The sequence below is a fragment of the Erigeron canadensis genome, chromosome 2 (assembly GCF_010389155.1).
Source record: "Erigeron canadensis isolate Cc75 chromosome 2, C_canadensis_v1, whole genome shotgun sequence".
NCBI classification, from domain to species: domain Eukaryota; kingdom Viridiplantae; phylum Streptophyta; class Magnoliopsida; order Asterales; family Asteraceae; genus Erigeron; species Erigeron canadensis.
Window position 1 is genome coordinate 1,344,035 of NC_057762.1, and position 19,814 is coordinate 1,363,848.

The 19,814-nt window shown below is 33.0% G+C and overlaps 1 protein-coding gene and 1 pseudogene across 5 annotated transcripts; one reads left to right on the plus strand and one right to left on the minus strand.

The window, feature by feature from the left end:
• Window positions 1-887: 887 nt before the first annotated feature.
• LOC122586676 (probable ribose-5-phosphate isomerase 2) lies at window positions 888-18,051 on the minus strand. 5 transcript variants are annotated; one of them, XM_043758662.1, is made up of 4 exons: window positions 17,471-18,051; window positions 2,697-4,816; window positions 2,327-2,589; window positions 888-1,280 (listed from the first exon to the last, which is right to left on the minus strand). In XM_043758662.1, exons 1-2 carry the CDS (start codon window positions 17,998-18,000, stop codon window positions 4,567-4,569), a joined length of 780 nt encoding a protein of 259 aa, XP_043614597.1. In that variant the 5' UTR covers window positions 18,001-18,051; the 3' UTR covers window positions 888-1,280; window positions 2,327-2,589; window positions 2,697-4,566. The 5 variants fall into 5 exon arrangements, with proteins under 5 accessions (XP_043614597.1, XP_043614593.1, XP_043614594.1 ...); XM_043758658.1 differs by lacking the exon at window positions 17,471-18,051 and adding an exon at window positions 2,215-2,243 and having other exon boundaries at window positions 2,697-5,529; XM_043758659.1 differs by lacking the exon at window positions 17,471-18,051 and adding an exon at window positions 2,185-2,243 and having other exon boundaries at window positions 2,697-5,529.
• LOC122589360 lies at window positions 12,435-16,531 on the plus strand (annotated as a pseudogene).
• Window positions 18,052-19,814: the final 1,763 nt, after the last annotated feature.

A 19,814-nucleotide genomic window follows, 5' to 3' on the forward strand; every position in this document is an offset into this window, starting at 1 on the left:
ACATCTAAAGCCATCTGCGTTGCCTTATGAACGGCTACAAAAGTATGATCCCTTTACTGGTGCACTGATGGACTTCTCCCTCCCAACACTTCGAGCTTTGTTAGATATGAAAGTATCTTGCTGTGTGTAGCTGATAGTTGTTTGATAATGGTCTGGGTTCATTTCCATTAGACAATTCTTCTTTTGATTCGTGTTCGTGTTTGTAAGTCCAACCTATGAAACCGGATAATGTTATTGAAGTTGGAGCATCAGGAAAAAATGATTTTCTCCATCTCTTCTTTTGCATTGGGATTTCAATTCCCGGATGCCTTTGAGGCTGAATCTTTAAGAAAGTTTATTTTCAGATATCCTGTTGGATTTTGGACAACAATATTATCTGCATGCATTACATCTTCAATTCGTGACATTACTTTCTGCGCCAAACTTTTATACTATTCTTGAATAGCTCTCGAGAATAGCATGTCCTTTAGGCAGATGGGGTTATGAAATGGGTCAAACGGACAATTTTAGTATAGATCAAAGCGGATTGGTTCCACTTTTATGAGGTGGTAAAATGGGTAGAGTGGTGAGTCTGGGTAGCATATCAAAATGTGTTCAGGTAAAATGGATAGTTTTCATATGCGGGTCAAATGGGTTGGATTGGTTTCATACGACCCACAAACATATATTTTCTGTGGTCTAATCTTATAAATAGGTAGAAAGCTAAACTTGATTAAAGAGATATCTTAGTACATAAGTAATATAAAATTATAAACTCTTTGAATAAGCAATTTAGAAGGTTTCTTTGGAACTGAATGCTCAATAATAGGTTGATCAACATTATCTTCTTGATTAGTTACATTAAGGCCATTATCTGGTTTTTGCACTTCCTTCACGAGAGTCTAATCTTATAAAAAGGTAGCAAATTAAACTTGATAAAAGAGATATCTTATTACAAGAGTATTTAAAGGTTACACTAACGCCCTCCATATATCCATCTGATTGTCTACCACACCAGTAAACTTGGCAGAAAATTAATACTCAATTATAGTTGCAGAAAAACGAAGGTACCCCATCAATCGTGAGTTACAAACTCGTCTCTTTCAAAAATTACGAAATACAGCGGTAAAAAACATCTGGAGCAGAAACTAAGCCATAATCCTTTAGACAAAAATCACTAAACGCTGTAGCCTGGGCTAACCCAGGTGTATCACAGTGGGGCAATCATACACAAGAAACCGCTGGCTTGTCTTGCAATGCAGACAACCTTCCATTGAGTTGCTGGATCCTGTCCACTTCTCCTAAAAGCAATCAATAATTCAATATAACTGTGTGATTTACAAATCATGACTTTACACTTTAATTTATAAAAACGAATATCTGATCATCTAACAGGGTGAAACCCTTTTACCTCCAAAATAATCATTATTAGCCACTCCAGTGGTAGATTGTTCAATATTATACTAGATCTGAACAAAGACAGTTTATCTTCTTTATTTTCATGATTCAAAAAAGCATTAAACATTTAGTGAGATAATTTATCTTCTTTTTTTTTTTTGTTCATGATTCTCCTAAAAAGTGGAGAATGTCAATAAGGTCATGACAATTTACCAAGGCAGATAAAAGCTTCAAAAGTTTTAACAGAAATAAGTTGAGCTTCCATAATTTATTATGTCCGCTGCCAAGTATCAGTGACATCAAATATGAATATTTTAAAAGGTGCAAATGTGCAATGGAGTCACTCCAATCAACAGTGTACGTAAGGTAAAGGTTTCGTTTAACGCTATCCAGTCCAGTTTTCACTCTACATTGTGTTCCATCATAGCAACATTATAACCCACCCTCATAATCTGGCTTCAAAGGACGACCATACTTATCCTCCGTCATTTTATAAGAGCGTCAGCATTTCAAAAGCAATAACATAAACACCATATACTACCTCCAGTCCAACTCAGTGTATGTTTTGCTTTAATACATTCCTAAAAGTGTTGATTGCTTAAAAAATGTAACATTATGTCTGTTTTTATCATATGGATTCCTAATTCCATCAAAGTTGAGTTAAGCTATCAAATTGAAACTTGCTTTTTAAGGTATTCCAAACAGGTTAGAAACGACACATCATATATTTTGGCCATGTTCAGAATTTTTTTTTAATTACTTTCTCATGAGGTGGCACCCAGAAAACTTGTTACCTGACAAATTTACCTAAAATCAAAGCGTTTGGAATTCTGTTACCTTTCCATGAGTGAAAACCAAGACGGTAACTGATAATAGAAAATCAGATCAAACTTTAGTTGCCTTTTTTAATACAATAACCACTAACAAAACGCATTAAACTAAAACATACCTGCATTCAGAGATCCCATTGCATCTATTGCACTGTCGAAGTGTCAATCACCAAGTGCACATATAATGACTATTTCTCATAATTTAGTGGTGCTTTTTGAAAATTGTGCAGTTTGTTGTTGAATACTAAATGCCTTCCTTTAATTTCTCATTAAACCGGATAACCATCAACAAAAACTGGCATACATTAACTCAACTTCAGCTTCGGTTACATTAGTTGCTGTAGCAAGCAATTCGGCAGATGTCATTACAGGTCCAATAACCCTGAAAACTCAAAAAGATTGGCATGAGTCAGAAGTCAGAAATCTCGAGGTATAAATAAAGAACACAGTCCCTTTCGAACTACAATTAACAGGGAGAATGTGTCTAACCTCTTCCTGGGAGTGGGCATTTCTTCTTGTGCACATGAAAGATTAGAGCTACCATCATCAGGTTTCTGTTTGTCATGTGGTTTTTCAAAACCTAAGCCATTATGTGGCTCATGGTTATGGAGGATCTTGAGATTCCACTTTAGATTGTATAACAGCTCCAACAACTTCCAGAGTTGAACGGCCACCAGAACTCCAAAAGGCAACATAAAGACTAAACGGCCATTTTCTCAAGGTTCAAGGATAAGAATAGCATTTGCAGATATTTGACTAAAGACTTGTCACTTTATCAGATAGACAAGATATATCAACCACCTAACTGCTTGTCAATCGTCAATCATGAGTAGCAGCTGCGATAAATAAAAATGCAACAATTCAATACGTTTGGTATAACATATTATGTGTTAGTCCGTTTTTTTTGAATAGCTGTTGGAGTACATATTAGTATAGAATAATAGTAAAATTAACATGACATAATGGAAAAGTTTGACCTATGATAAGACCCCGTGTTATTATGATGGTAACTATAGATTGTATTGCAGATATAACACCCTAACATCTGTATGCATCTATAGAGGGTTAAATGTACGAGATAACTTATATATAAAGCAAAATTCACGTCTATGTCCAGACACATGTAAAACAATGCAAGAACATTTGCAGGGACATAAGGTCTATTATAGTTAGTCAAAAAAGTTAATTTTAGCATAGATAAACTCAATACAATCAAAAGAACATAAACTGTGCAACAGCTGAACCAGATTTCATTGCCACGAAGAATCATTGGCTCATATGTGTTCCTGAAACCGAGAGAAAAACACAAGCAATGTAGCAATGCAATGATAAGAAAGAGAACAAAAAAGTAGTTGGATGTAACAAACATGCTTCCAAGTCCTGAAACGATTTCTATAAAAAAGTTGGAATAAATATCGAAATCTTACCAATTCGTCTCAGCTTGAAAGTTCAGGACAACATAAATTAAACAAAGCCCATAGTTCCTATAATAGGCTCACAAACGAAGATGCTTAATAAAAGAGATTTATCTAAAATGATTTCTACAAACAAGTTGGAACACAAATATTTAAATACATTGGATTAGAGTCCAAGTTTATGTACACTATGGGTTAAAGTTTCTATCAAATTGTATCTTATCTTGGGATGGATGTATTTAGATGTTTGCATCATTCACCCTTTTAGCAAACCATGATCATTTTGGTTTGACATATTTGACCGTTCATACATAAATGAGTTGAACATATACTATGTGTTTTGTTTAACTTCATAATCCCTAGATGTTTAGGACAAAACTTAAACAAAGCCCATAAATCATATATTCTACTCATCTACACATGAAAAGCAAAACGGATCAAATCTGTCAAACCAGCATGATTTTGGAATGCAGAACAGGCTGACCTGATACAAACATCCAATGCAAATACATCAACACCAAAATAAGAAACCATTCGATAAAAGCTTTCAAGAGAGTCTATCCAATGTACTTCAAGATACTCAATAAGACTTGTCTCTATTCAAATTGAAAATGACATCCATAAACAAAACTAGTTACATCTTCCAATATAAAACTATTCCCAATTTCACTCAAATCTAACAAGTCCAAAAACAAAACAAACAAAAGGTTTTATATACCAGAATATGCCATGTAATTTGTAATTTCCAATTTGTTAAATGTAGAATGCAACAACACAAATATATAATCTTGTATATCAAGGCCAGCAACAAACCAACCAACAGTCCAATACTATGAAGCAAAAAAATGCTTTCATCTTATCAAAAATTAATTCATTAAATTAAAAAAAAAAAATCAAAAAAACAATAAAATAATAATAAAAAGTTAGCCAAAAAAACATTACTACTACTTATGCCTAACAGTCACGCCCATCTCACTAGCCACAATCAAAGTAGTAGCCATATCAATAAACATTCCATGTTCAACAACACCTGCAAGTCTCAAAATCTTATCACCCGCTTCTTTCAAATCCCCAATATCTTTCTTAAAATACAAATCAATTATATAATTCCCATTATCCGTCACAAATGGGTCACTATTTCCGTCACATCTCAACTTAGCGACACATCCACTACCAACAAACAAATTTTCCAATTTCTTACAAGTAAATTTCCAACAAAATGGCACAATTTCAACCGGCATAGCTAATCCACTTCCACCCACATAATCAACTAATTTACTCTCATCAACAATAACAACAAATTTCTTGCAACACCCTTCAATCATTTTTTCTCGGAGCAGCGACCCGCCCCGACCTTTTACCAGATTCATATCCGGGTCAACTTCGTCTGCCCCATCAATGGCTAAATCGAGAACTGGGTGGGTATCTATGTCGGATAATGGTATGTTTAATGATAAAGCTTGTTGGTGTGTTTGTTTTGATGTTGGGATTCCTATGATGTTATTTAGTTTGCCTTGTTTTAGTAACTGGCCTATCCGGTCTATTGCGTGTTTTGCGGTTGAACCGGTTCCGAGTCCGAGAATCATGTTGGATTCGACGAATTCTACGGCTTTGTATGCGGCGATTTTTTTGAGGTCGTCTTGGGTTAAGATGACTTGAGGTTGGGATGACGTCATTGGTGTTGTTGTGGCGGCGGGTGTAGGTTTTTTAGAAGCCATGGCCATTGTTAGTTATTATAGGGGAGAAATGGAATATATAGATATAGAGATATATATATATATATATATATAATATGATGTGTGGATGAAATGGAAAGAATGGAATGGATGGATAGAGGGAGATTTTAGGGTTTTGGAGATTGGGGGGAATATGGGATGAGATTTGGAGAGAGAAAGGAAAAGAAAAGTGTGTGGAGAACCGAAGAAATGGAGATAGGGGAGATTTATAAAAGGGGGAAAGATAGGGAAGGTTCAGTGAACGGTCATGTTGGGGAGATTTTATGGATCAATTGGTTTGGGTTTGGAACAAGTTGAGTCCAAGAATATCTTGAAAGGTCCAATGGTGTTTCAATGGAAATAGTAGAAAGAGAGTAATATTAATAAGAGAAAAAACATTGATACTTAATTTTTTTGAAAAAGTATATCTAATTTTTTAATTCTTTTTTACATAATACCATCCCCATATAGATGAAAAATTACAACAAGATCCTCAAAATCGTAACGGGATAGTATAAAATTGCAACGAGATTCTCAAAATTGCAATGTGAATTCGAATATTCTTTATACGATTTCGGAGTTTTTTTATGAGATTCTGAAATTCTTTATGTGATCCTAAAATTTTGTATGAGATTTTGAAGTTCATTATGCAATTATGATGTTCTATATGCGATTTTCATATAAGAGAAGACGAATTAGGTTGCTTCTTGTATAGTCTTGGATGTTGTTCGCATAAAGAACTTGGTAATCTTAATACAAAAACATTAGTATCGATCTCATAAAGAACTTTAGAATCGCATAAAATAATTTAGAATTTCGTAAAGAACTTCATAATTGCATAAAGAACTTTCAAATTTTTATTGTAATTTTAACAATCTCCTACAACTTTCAGGATCTTATATATTGTGATTTTTAAAATCTCATTGCGTTTTTTTTTTTTATTGCGGATTTATTGGGTATGTGGAATTGTGGTAAATTGATATATTTTTTTGCAAAATGTTGGGTATTGATGTTATCTTCATTTTATAAAAAATTTGGGTATCTATGTTATTTCCTCATTAGAAAAAAAAATATAAGCTTCTGTCCTAAATTTATTCATAAAATCGCACTCAAAGTGGTCGGTCTTAGTTTTTTTTTAAATTAAAACACACTGTAGCTATACGAAGTTTGAAAAGATAAAAATTAACTTTAGTTGGCAAAAATGACAAATTAATTGTAAGTTTCTTTCAACATGTTAATTTCAATTTTACATGTAAAAAAGTCTTTATAAACTTGGGATGTTACATTGCATCACAAACCCAAAGCAATTCAAAAATAGCAAGGAGACAAACGTACAAGACTATACTAGATCGAAATTGATGTAGCTCAGTTTACTATCTTTATATATCAAAGCTACTTTTATACAGAAAAAATTGACGGCATACGTATATTACCACTATGTTGATTTTCTAAACATAACTTACCTCTCTTAAAAGTACCAATGATAACTAATATTAATCAAAATTATAATCTTCATCCGTAAACGTGCTTATTACAACTTTCTATAAACATAACCTTTACGAGTATATATGACAAATATTATGAGCACTCAACGTTCTATGTTAATTAATAGGTGATCAATTTCATTCTTAACCTATGTCTATATGTTTGTTGGTGGTTTTTATGAAAACATAAGAAATTAAGAATGAGATTATGTTCAAGTCGAGCCAGAACAACAACACTGAAGTGCTTCATTCTATAGCATCGTTATTATTTTCCTAGATTTCTAGTCGTTGTAGAATGTAGTTTTTTGAAAAGGGTAAATGCTCAGGATCCTTTTAATTTAGTAGAGAGAAATTTTTCGTGACACCTTTGGTTATATATTCATACTCACTTTATATTAATTCTCTTATGCAACTTGTCGGAACTTTAGTTCGTTAAGAAAACAAATATCCTTGATAACCTAAAGTACGAGACTACAATGAAAATGGTAGACAAAGTCTTTCATTTTAATGGCTTTTATCGGGTTAATATGCTTTCATACATGGGGTTATGCGTGTGCGAGTGGTTTTTTAGTTCGAACTTTCGGTCGCGTGTTGTTTGGTTGCTTTCAAATCGAATAATCATCTAAAAAGTATCATATTACTTAACTAAGATTCTATTTTATAATATCAAACTCGTAATGATATATCCTAAGCATTATTCTAAGAATTATAGAGTATTTTACAAGAGGCATGAATTTGTCCGGTTAAATGGTCCATATCCTTTTTCTGCCTTAAATTATTGACAAGTGTCCTTTAGAAAGATTTTAGAAAAGATTAATCAACTTTCAAATTAGAATTAATGATAAGAAAGATCAAAACACATGGAAAAAATGGAGTAATTGTGCTGAATAGGAAGTTGGAATTAGTATGGTATGACTTTGACCATATATACATAAATTTGACCAAGAACAAAAAGATTCTATGGGTCAATAGCAGACCAGATAAAGATGAATCACAATATATTGCATGTTTTAGCAATATTTGCACAGCCAAGACTTTCTTTGACACATGAAAAATGACTTACCAAAATAATCCAAAGTCATGCTCGATGAATATAATTTCAAGCAACCAGTCACTTTCAGATAAATGTAAGTGCATCTTCATATAATATATATGGCTTTTGAGGATTTGGCCTCAGGCCCTGCTAACCTCTGGACATAGACTAAGGGGGTTTTTTCGGTACAATGGAATAAAAATGGAATGAGAAAGACTTTTTATATTTGGTGGCAATAGAGAATGAGAAAGAAAATCGAGATGGGGTAATCGATTCCACTCTCTCAATTATCTATAAAATGTAGAGAATGGATGAAATGAATTTTTATTTTTTTTTTATTTTTGTTTTAGTGATGTTATAAGTATTAAATTTAATTATTATTTAATAACTTTTTATATATTCATTCTCTGCTTGTACCAAATGACGGATTCATGCCCTTTCCAAGAACTCATTCTCTTTCTCACTATATTCATTCTCTATTACATATTCATTTTCTTTGATACACTCCTACCAAACACCCCCTTATGGGAAGTGATAATCATATCATACAATTTGACATATCTATCACACATGTTTTATAACATACTATACAAATATGCAACGCACAATAATGATAGATTTATCATATTCTGTGATACGAATATCATTTCTTTCAAATTAATGGTGGGTAACAACAAAGATTTATAACTATACACATAAGTGTGTGTATATATGACACAATAGAACTAATGGTCATAGATTAGAGATTAGTAAATATAAACAACTGGCAATAAAACTAGTTATGGTGGATTGGTGGTATGTAAGGATTTTGTGTTACCTTTGCAAGATTAGGTGGTCACTCCGTCACTGTAGACAGTGTATTTTGGGCCGGTTATATAGAGGGATAGCACCTTTTGCTTCAAAATCATTAAAAGAGTTTTTACAAACAAAACGAAAAAGTCACATGTAAGCCCAAAACATTTTGTGTGGGCATTTAGGCCCAACCCACCAAGGAAATGTAGAATTGAGATTGCATAAGGCCATTAGCCATATCAAATATATATGAAAGTTCTGTTGTCACTTGTGACTTGTGAGTGATGATAAAACTACACAATGAAGAAGACAGGAACAATATAAAATGAAACATTGTATTATTATTATCATTGATATATGTCTTTATACCGATATAATGATGGTGTCTTCTCCAAAAATTAGTCTCCTAATTATGTGGACCTCGTTTATATTTATTCATAACACTTTCTTTATATGTATGTACGTCTGTTAGACATTATGTAGCATTCGGACATTACTAGATAAAAGTTAAAAAGACACAAATTAAAAAGAGAACATTTTTTTTAATATGCTTGGTTTTTTTTTTTTTTTCTTATTTAAACTTTTACCAGGAAAACATAATATAGCAAAACCATGGTCGAACAAAAAGAAAGAGTGCACTATGTATTTCACCCCCTTAATGACCACGTCACTTAAACTCCTGAAGTTGGCACAATCTAATATCTAAATCCACATATATAAGTATTATTACTATATTTTATAAGCTGGAAAACCGTTTCTCTAACATCTATATAAATGATTACTTAACCATGATATTCGGAATAATAGCGTTTTCAGTGTCGATATATAAGGCTTATATGCAGAACCAGTATGTTTAGAAAAATTGAATTTCAATTTCATCGTATAACAAATAATATCCTAATGTTCACATATATAATCCATCTAATGTATGTACTTGGTTTTAAACATATATGATTTTATGCTAAAACCTAAGGGTGCATTTGGTTGTTGAAAATGTTTTCTAGTATTTCATTTTTAATTTTCTAAAAAATGAAATAAGTTTTTATTTCCTAGAAAATAAATAAAAATTTTGAAAACGCGTTCTAATTATAAAACTTGAAACATGTTAGAGATGTAAGGGGAGAGGGGGGGTGGGTGGAGATTGAAATGGAAAATGAAAAATGGAAACAAGAAAAAGTTATCTATGGAAAAATGAAAAATATTTTTTTGTTTTTTCTTTTAAAACATTCTTAGAAAACTATGATTAGAACGTTGCCCCCTAAGGTTTGTTGCACTATCTTCTTATCTATTGACTTTTTGACAATGTTAAAATATGTTTATCATTTTATAATTTATTTATTATTATAGTAATTTAATTAAGTAGTTTGTTATATATTGAATAAATTGTATAACGATTATCTAAAATCTATATCTATAACCCCTTATAAAGTAAACTAACTTGTCGTATTAATTTTAAGAAATTCAACATTTTTTTATACTCAAAATACCTCTATTTCTTAATCTAACTTTTGGCTACAAACAACTCCCTCTTTAAAAGTAAAATGAAAAATTAATCTAAAACATTAAATTACACTACCAATCATTTATCTTTTAAAATTTTTTTATTAATTACTTTTATATCAATTATCCATGCCACTTGACGCCGTCACCACCACCACAACAACTGTCGCATTGCACGGGTACAATGCTAGTTAAAATTTAAAATTAATGGTCTCGGATAAACCGGCCTAAAACTAGTGTGTGGATAAAATTATATATAAATTTAGAGAATTTATTTTTAAATACTTATCTATACTCCCTTAATAAGCAAACTACCTCTACCTTTAAAATGTCTTTTATGCCCTCCTAATTTACACTACCCTATTTTTTCTCCATCACGCTTATTACACACACATACGTTCATCCGATTTCCGATTTTCTCTCCCTCCCCCCTTCTCTGATTTTCTCCCCCCATAAACACCATCCACCACCGCCCCAAATACCACCATCCACCGCCGCAATCCACCTTCTATGTACGCTATCCCCCCATAAACACCATCCACCACCGCCCCAAAAACCACCATCAAACCACCATCCACCGCCGCCGGCTTATTTTTTTTTCTTTTTCATCGCCGCCGCCCCACAAACCACCGGCGTTTTTTTTTATTCCCCACTGCATCGCGCAAGTACAACGCTAGTTTCCGAAATACTCAAACTTTGACTTCTCTTTCAATCCAACACGTTTATCATTAAATATGGGGTCGACTTCCTTGCATGTCCATAAAATTAAAGTACTTGGACTCCAAGCATAATGAGGGTTGGAACAAAAACAAAAAATAAACATGCATAGAATTGAAATACTTGGGCTACAAGATATGAAAAATGAAGTGCCGAATATAATATCACTTGGGCCATATTATATACTTGTGATTAGTAAAAGTGATCAGTCAGCTAGCGCCAAATTTGTTAAAAAGGGATATTCTAATAAATCTAGGATAAATCATTTATATCTTATAAACCATACATATTTTATGAGTTTTATAAAACAAAATCTCAAAGTTTATAGTTAAAAACTTAAAAGTGTGTTACAGTGAATAATTGGACATTTATTGTAAAGCTCAAACGATGTGTTTTTAATAAAAAAAAATTAAAACTTTTTTATACACGTTAAATTTATTCTTCTAAGGACTAGATTTAACATTTTTCATATCTTGTATAGTCATATATAATGTAATATATACTCTATATAATATAAGTACTCTATCATATAATTGATATAAAATATAATTTTAAATATTATTGGATACCTATGATAAAAATATTTGATTATCGATTCCGTACCAAAGGTTTTTGAAACCAAAAAAAAGTCATAAGCAGTGACACCACATTTCTTGGTGTTTACTTTGTACATTTATATTATCTTATCTTATGTATATCTATTAAAAGACAAAATTGCAATAAATAGCTAACCTTGGCTTTTCGTCGATTCCGTGATACGCAAACATTTTGGTCCACAACAAGTTGCGCACGTACACATACTTACAAGTCATCATTGAAACTCGAACTCAAATACAACAATTATATGAAATTCTTGTGATTCATATGAGACAAGGAACGTACCATGTGTTGCTACGGAAAGCTAATTTCTTATAAAACTTTAAAAAATTGATTTAGAATTACACTCGTAGTTGTCCACTCATAATTTTTGACTCGACTCGAAAAATGATTTATGGACTTGTGACTCGAAACGAAACTCGATTTGCAAAAGCTAAACTATTTAATATTACATAATATAGTATAATCATATATATAATAATAAAGTATAAAATAAAATTAGGATTGAAAACAAAAAGATAAAAGAAAAAGTTTATTGGCTAGTGTTGTAACTTGATATAGTTACAAGTATTTGTTATATGATGGGGGCATTTTAGGAATTTTTATTTCACTGGATTTAGATACTTATGTGCATAATATTTAATGTTATCAAGTATTTTTTTATTTATTTAAAAGACTCTTATATAAAATCATTGCTAGAGAAAGAGATAAAAAAGAAGTATGATTGAAAAGAAATGTTTTTAGGCTATTTTTAAGGAAGGGGATGTGAAGTGATGTTGATAGGACAATCAATAATCAAAAATACTCGTAAAAAAGAGGTAAGAAAAAGTATGATTGGCACTAATTAAGTATTCTTGGGGGTATTCTTGATGAGGAGTTTGTGATTAAAAAAAAGGGATTTAATAATTTAGCTTGAAAAGTTAGACCACGACCGCCAACTTGCCAAGGACCCGATGATAGGGTGGGTGAAATCGATGAGAGGGTAGGTGATGTATCGGAGGGGGTCATGAATGGAGGAAGTGATTGTAAACATTAGATATGTTTGATAAAAGTAGTTGGAGCTAGGAGCTCAGACTAAAATTAGAGGCCGGAATTATGTATAAATTTAAAATGTTTATATGTAATAAATATAAATATTAATAAAAAGTTAATGCAAACATGTAAAAATAGTATGTTGATAAACCAGTGGTTAAACGATTTACAAAACTATCTACATGCATTGCGTAAATAATATATTGATTTTTTATTTTTATTTTTTGTATAAAGTGTATAGAATAAAAAGGGAACATAACTATGAAAAGTTGAAAAAGATCATTAAGAGAGCCAGAACTTGACAGTAAAAAACACCAACAACTTAATTGATAGTTAACTAAATTAAAAAAAAATCAATGTTAATTTAAGCTTTAAACAAAATTGTATGTAAAATTTTATTTTAGTTGAAGACTTGGAGCTTGGAGGGGCCAATGCCATATACATTTCCGAAGTGGCACCTAGAGTACTCGAATATCTATAAATATCCAATTCATATATGTTACTACATACACATTGCAAGAATAATACCATAACAAAACACAGAAACAAATTAACCATGGATGAAACTCATGCATCAATTCTTCATTTTTATTTCATCTTTGGTCACTCTCATTTTCATTTTTAAAATGTGGATACACAAAAAAGAGATAAAAACCTTGCACCAAGTCCACCTTCCATCCCAATAATTGGTCATCTGCATTTGATAAATGGATCAATCCATAGAGTCTTGCACAAACTTTCATCCAAGTATGGTCCAATAATGGCTCTTAGATTCGGGTCACGGCCCGTTCTTGTAGTTACCTCATCATCAGCCGTGGAAGAATGTTTCACCAAAAATGACATCATATTAGCCAATAGACCACTTCTATTAAGTGGCAAGTATCTTGAGTATGACCATACCACAGTTGGTTCTGCACCTTATGGTCATATTTGGAGAGACCTTCGTCGAATTATGACCCTTGAACTTTTATCAACAACCCGAATGAAATCATTCACGGGTGTTCGGGAAGATGAAGTTAGATCATGAGTCAAAAATCTTTATCAAGATTCAATTCATGGATTTTCAAAAGTGGAAATGAGGTCAAGAATTCAAGGATTGTCCTTTAACATAATTATGAGAATGGTTGCTAATAAAAGATATTATGGGACACAAGTAGATGACTTTGAGGAAGCTAATAAGTTTAAGAAAGTCATTAAGGATGTATTTGAAATTAGTGGGGCTTCTAATCCTGGAGATTTTATTACATTTTTAAGATGGATTGAATTTCAAGGTTATAAGAAGAGGATGATGAAATTGCAACATCAAACCAATAAATTTACACAAAATCTCATTGAAGAAATTCGAAGTGAACGGGCCGGTTCTTCGTCTAAAAAGAGAAGAGACAAGACGTATATTGATGCTTTGCTTTCTTTGCAGGAACAGAACCCGGAATACTACACGGATGACATAATCAAATGCAATATATTGGTATGTACTCGTGTATATATATAATGTTTAATTCATATCCTACTTCTATCAATTGCAATGCATATAAAATGTCTTTAAAGATTTCCTAACTTTTAGTAATTTCTCAACATATCCTCATAAACTTGATATTTGTTTTATCCAAATTATATAGTGATATATGAAAACAAACAATTTAAATGTGCACGTAACAACTTGATAGGCAAGTGGCATGACTTTTTATACTTTTGCATACCTTAGTAGTCCTGTCTTAAAATTTTCCTTACATCCATAAAACAGACTTTCAATTGCCAGCCACTCTAGCATTATTGGCAGCAAGGAAAAGTCGCGGTTCACTCTTTGACCGTTGAAAAAAATAAATAAAGACATATATACATCAAACTATCATTGTAAAGTATCTCTACATATGATTTATTTCTTGTGGATCTTATTAACTTGATGGCCTCATTCTTATAGACATTGCTACTAGCGGGAACGGACACTTCATCGGTGACGATAGAATGGGCTATGTTTCTTCTTCTGAACCATCCTAATGTACTAGAGAAAGCTAAAACAGAACTTGATACATATATTGGACATGAACGTTTGGTACAAGAAACCGATATTCCCAATATACCTTACATCCAATATATCATAAACGAAACGCTAAGACTATTTCCTGCAGCACCAATATTGGTGCCACATGAGCCATCACAAGATTGCACCATAGGGGGTTTTGATGTTTCTTGTGGCACAATGGTGTTAGTAAATGCATGTGTTGGAATAAACATGATTCCATTCGAGTGATAAAACATCCCCAATCGTCCTGTGGAACCTGTAAGAGCATAAAGCATAATTGCTATTGATTTCAGGTTCCCATAACAAGGTGATTGAGTAATAATGGGATGATAAATTCGGCTGAAAAATGATGCACGAATTTAGAGAGGAGAGACACACGAATTTGTGTGGGATTATGTGTGTGTGATTAACCTTAACTTAGGGTTAATTACCCTCTATTTATAATGAGAGTAATTACACATTCAACCCTTTAGTATTTACATATTCAACCCTTCTGGTGTTTAATGTGTGTATCATTAGTCCTCTTAGTTACAATCACCTAATGGGAAACCCTATACTACGTCTCTAAGAGTAAATACGCCCATCATATATTTACCTAGACATAGGGATTTCAGTTATCGTCAATTATCATATCAGGAATGATACATGATCAATGATGGTCACACTAACGTGGTTCCAACATTCTCCCACTTGACCGAGCGATCATTTATCTATGAATATTCAAATAAGTTCCGAAATAATACTCATTTTGTTTTAAACCGAAATCATAGCCAATAAGTACAGTCGTAGAGAAGAACATTAACTCAGGACTCCCACTAGTCAAACTATGACTCAAATTTAAAACTAATAAGCAATGAACAATTGACTAAGACAAATTTTGTTATATAATGTCTTTACACTGTTATGAGCTCGAAGTATAACTAATAGACAAACAAAATTTGAATAAGGAGGAAAATTTTTCATTAACATAATAATAATGACCAATAAGTACAACATGCTATCATAATATGTCTTTAAGTAAGCCTCATCTTTGATACGTATCCTACGAAGATTTTAGGAGGAAGACCTTCGGTCATTGGATCCAGTAGCATATTTATGTGTACTTATGTACTCAATACAAAGAACATTTTCCTCATTCCGTTCACATAAAACAGATACTTTGTATCGAGATACATCTCAGCGCCAGTTGAACTGTTACTGTTCAAAAAACTACGGTAGCTGACTTATCACAGTAAAACTTCAATTGTCTAGTAATAAAGTTGACGACTTTCGAGTCCACTGACCAGGTTCTTTAATAACATCTCATGACATGAAATTATGAACGTTCAGACATCATGGTAGACGTTGCAGTCAGTTTCTACTTATCGTAGAACCTTTTTTTAGCCATTTTCCAATATGCTAATCCGGGATTATATACTTAACTCCCAAGCATACCGGCAATATGAGCGATATCTAGACGAGTACAGACCTGAGCGTACATAATGCTCTTACGAGTAAGGTATCATCCTCATTTGCCCTTTCTTTAATCTCAATGTTCAGACTTTGGAAACAATCACATACGTTTCCTTTTACTAATAGATCTATAGTGGGTGTGTAGTGTTGCATGTTATGGCGTTCTAAGAAGTGTTCAATATAAGTCTTTTGAGAAAAACTAGAACATCATTACGTCTATCCCGATGTATTTCGATACCTGTGACATTAAAGGCATCACCGAGATCTTTTATGTTGACATTCTGCGAAAAGTAAATGCTTCGACTCATGCAACATATCCAAGTAGTTACTTGCAAGTATAACATTCACATGCAAAACAAGGATTGTAAATTTACTCCCACTGATCTTGAGATAGGTGCATTAATCCACTTGATTTTCTTAGGAAGTCTTGTCCTCTTATGACTTCATTAAACTTAACGTACCATTTTAGTGATGCTTGCTTCAACCTGTATATGGACTTATTCAACTTGCAGATCATGTGCTATTTACTTTATGGAACTTCAGGTTCACATGTATCCTTCTTAATGCAAGTTTGCATTTAGGAAAGTGGTCTTGACATCATCTAATGTAACTCTAAATCATAATGAGATACGAATGCCATGATGATCCTTAAGGAGTCTTTATGAGACAGGAGATAAGGTCTCTTAATAATCGATTCCTTCCTTTTGAGTAAAGCCCTTCGCAAATGGTTATGGCCTTATAGCGTTTGACGTTTCCATTCGGGTCTAATTTGTTTTTGAAAATCCACTTACAACTTATAGATTTGGATCCTTCAAGAAATTCAACCAAGTCCCAAACGTCATTATGCTATATGGAATTAAGCTCTCAAATTATGGTTTCATTCCACTAAGCGGCATGATCGCTATTAATGGCTTCTTAAGAGGTAGGATCAGTAAGCTTTCCAATGTCCTCAACTTCAGTTAAATAATGAAATCATCAAAGTTATGGTCATGAGTGACCGAGATGATCTCCTAAGTTGATTTTCAGGTCCAATAAGGAAGATGCTTTGCTTTAGCATTATTAATAAGATGCTTTAACATTAGTAGTATTCTAATTAGGAGGTTTAGAATTCTGATAGAGAGGGTGGATCAGTGATATTAGGAGCAACGTTGGGTACAAGAGGAGTTATCGGAGGAGTAATAATAACCGACGAGTGGTTCCCCCCGCTTCTTGTACTTCCTGCAAATCTTAAGTTATGATTTGTTGTGCTCCCACTGATCTTTTAGTTCTCGAAAAAAATATGACATGCTACGTGTCAATAATGCTAGTAGTGTAGGAAGGACAGTCAAACTAATAACCGATAAAGAAATGGGTAAAATATTTAGGATTCAGTTTCTTTAAGTTAGGGTTATAGAGTTATGCTTTGGCAGAACAACCTCATACGTTCATATACTTTAGACTCAGTTTCCCTTCTGTCCAAGAATCTTAGCGACACATCCACTACCAACAAACAAAATTTCCAATTTCTTACAAGTAAATTTCCAACAAAATGGCACAATTTCAACAGGCATAGCTAATCCACTTCCACCCACATAATCAACTAATTTACTCTCATCAACAATAACAAAAAATTTCTTGCAACACCCTTCAATCATTTTTTCTCGGAGCAGCGACCCGCCCCGACCTTTTACCAGATTCATATCCGGGTCAACTTCGTCTGCCCCATCAATGGCTAAATCAAGAACTGGGTGGGTATCTATGTCGGATAATGGGATGTTTAATGATAAGGCTTGTTGGTGTGTTTGTTTTGATGTTGGGATTCCTATGATGTTATTTAGTTTGCCTTGTTTTAGTAACTGGCCTATCCGGTCTATTGCATGTTTTGCGGTTGAACCGGTTCCTAGTCCGAGAATCATGTTGGATTCGACGAATTCTACGGCTTTGTATGCGGCGATTTTTTTGAGATCGTCTTGGGTTAGGATGACTTGAAGTTGGGATGACGTCATTGGTGTTGTGGTGGCGGCGGGTGTAGGTTTTTTGGATGCCATAGCCATTTTTGTTGTTTGTTATTATAAGGAGAGAAAAGAAAATAAATGGAATATATAATGTGTGGATGGAATGGAAAGAAAGGATTGGATGGATATTTAATTTGGTGATTTTAGGGTTTTGGAGAATATGGAGATGAGATTTGGAGAGAGAAAAGAAAAGTGTGTGGAGAATCGAAGAAATGGAGATTGGGGGGATTTATAAAGGGGAAAAGATAGGGAAGGTTCAGTGAACAGAATGAACGGTCATGTTTGAAAGATCTGTTTGGATCAATTGGTTTGGGTTTGAAACAAGTCGAGTCCGAGAACTATCTTGAAATTGTTTTACTGGAGGTCCAATTGTGTTTCCACAGGATTCCAAGAATAGTAAAAGGAGAAAGGGGAAAAATCGAATATGCATCGGACTGCAGCTATCATGGCCGAGTCATTTAGAAATTTATAATTTTTTTTTCCAATTTAAACCTTTTAATTTATATATATACACAATGTCTCCTTGATTTATACACGTACATTGCTACAGCTAAAAATGGCTACAGTTAATTGCAACTATATTAAGCCCAAGGAAAAATGATAGGAACTATAAAATTATGAAGTCTTATTTTACTCAATAAAAATTAGCTATGTTAAGCCCAAAGAAAAATGAAAATTGAGAAGTTTTAATTTGCTCAATAAAATATATCAAATGTATTAAGTCTTCGGTATGAAGTGTAACGGTATGTAACATAGGTCTTATGCTTTCCCCTGTCGTACACAAGTGGCTTAATATTATGGGGATGAGAATATAAGGTTGTCGGGTATCTAAACTTAGGTGTGGAACACTCACGTATTGTTTTTTTTAATCCATAAAAATCATGGGGGCATGCATTTATTCATTAAACAAGAAATAATAAAATATTAGTATGTGAGGGTTCCACAACTAAGCTTAGGTGTCGGACAGCCTTATATTCTCTTTTCCCTAATATTATTTCAAGTTATCATCAAATGATAACTATAAAAGTTAGGGAAAAATCCATAAAAAGGTAACCTATTTACACAAATTTCTTATTAAAGGTAACTTATATTGTTTTCGTCTATTTAAAGGACCTTATATTCAAAATTTTCCTAATAAAGGGTATCTCGTTAGTTTTTGACAGACGATACCCGTTAAATGTCACGTCACTAATGCCACGTCATCAGATTTGCTGCATGGAAGTTGACTTCGACTAACTTATAGACCAATGTTATATGATATACACTAATACACAAGATTCAAAAAATTCTTCTCAGCCCAAAACGAATCTTTAGATGAGGGGTGTAACCATGTCCGATAACGGGTCCTGTCGGGCGACGGTTTCAGAATCCGATGGTTGTTATTTAATATAAACAACTCTGATGAGAGAACTAGTTTTGGCAATTACATGGAGGTTTGAAGGAAACTTTTTGTTATTTATCAATGGAGATAATGATATGAGGAAGACGATAGGTTTTTAGTTTTTAAGAAACAGAGAAAGGGCGAGAGAGCAGAATAAAAACATGAATGGGTGTAACAATCTTGACTTTTGACTATTTGACTATGTGTACATTTTGACTAAGCATTAGTAATCAATAAATGTTCTAGTGCAATTTAAGGTTCAATTGGGTTCAATGTGTTCATATGGGTCAATTTATTGTTCAAGTTGAGAATTATGTGCTAGTCAAGATAATTAATAGGTGCTAATCGATTTTTTTTTACTTAAATGACATTCAAGCTAACTAGTAAAATGTAAATGGATCCTACCCATGGGTTGTGCCCAAACCATGACCCACCCAAGTTAACCCAACCCTATCCCTTTCTCCCCCACCCA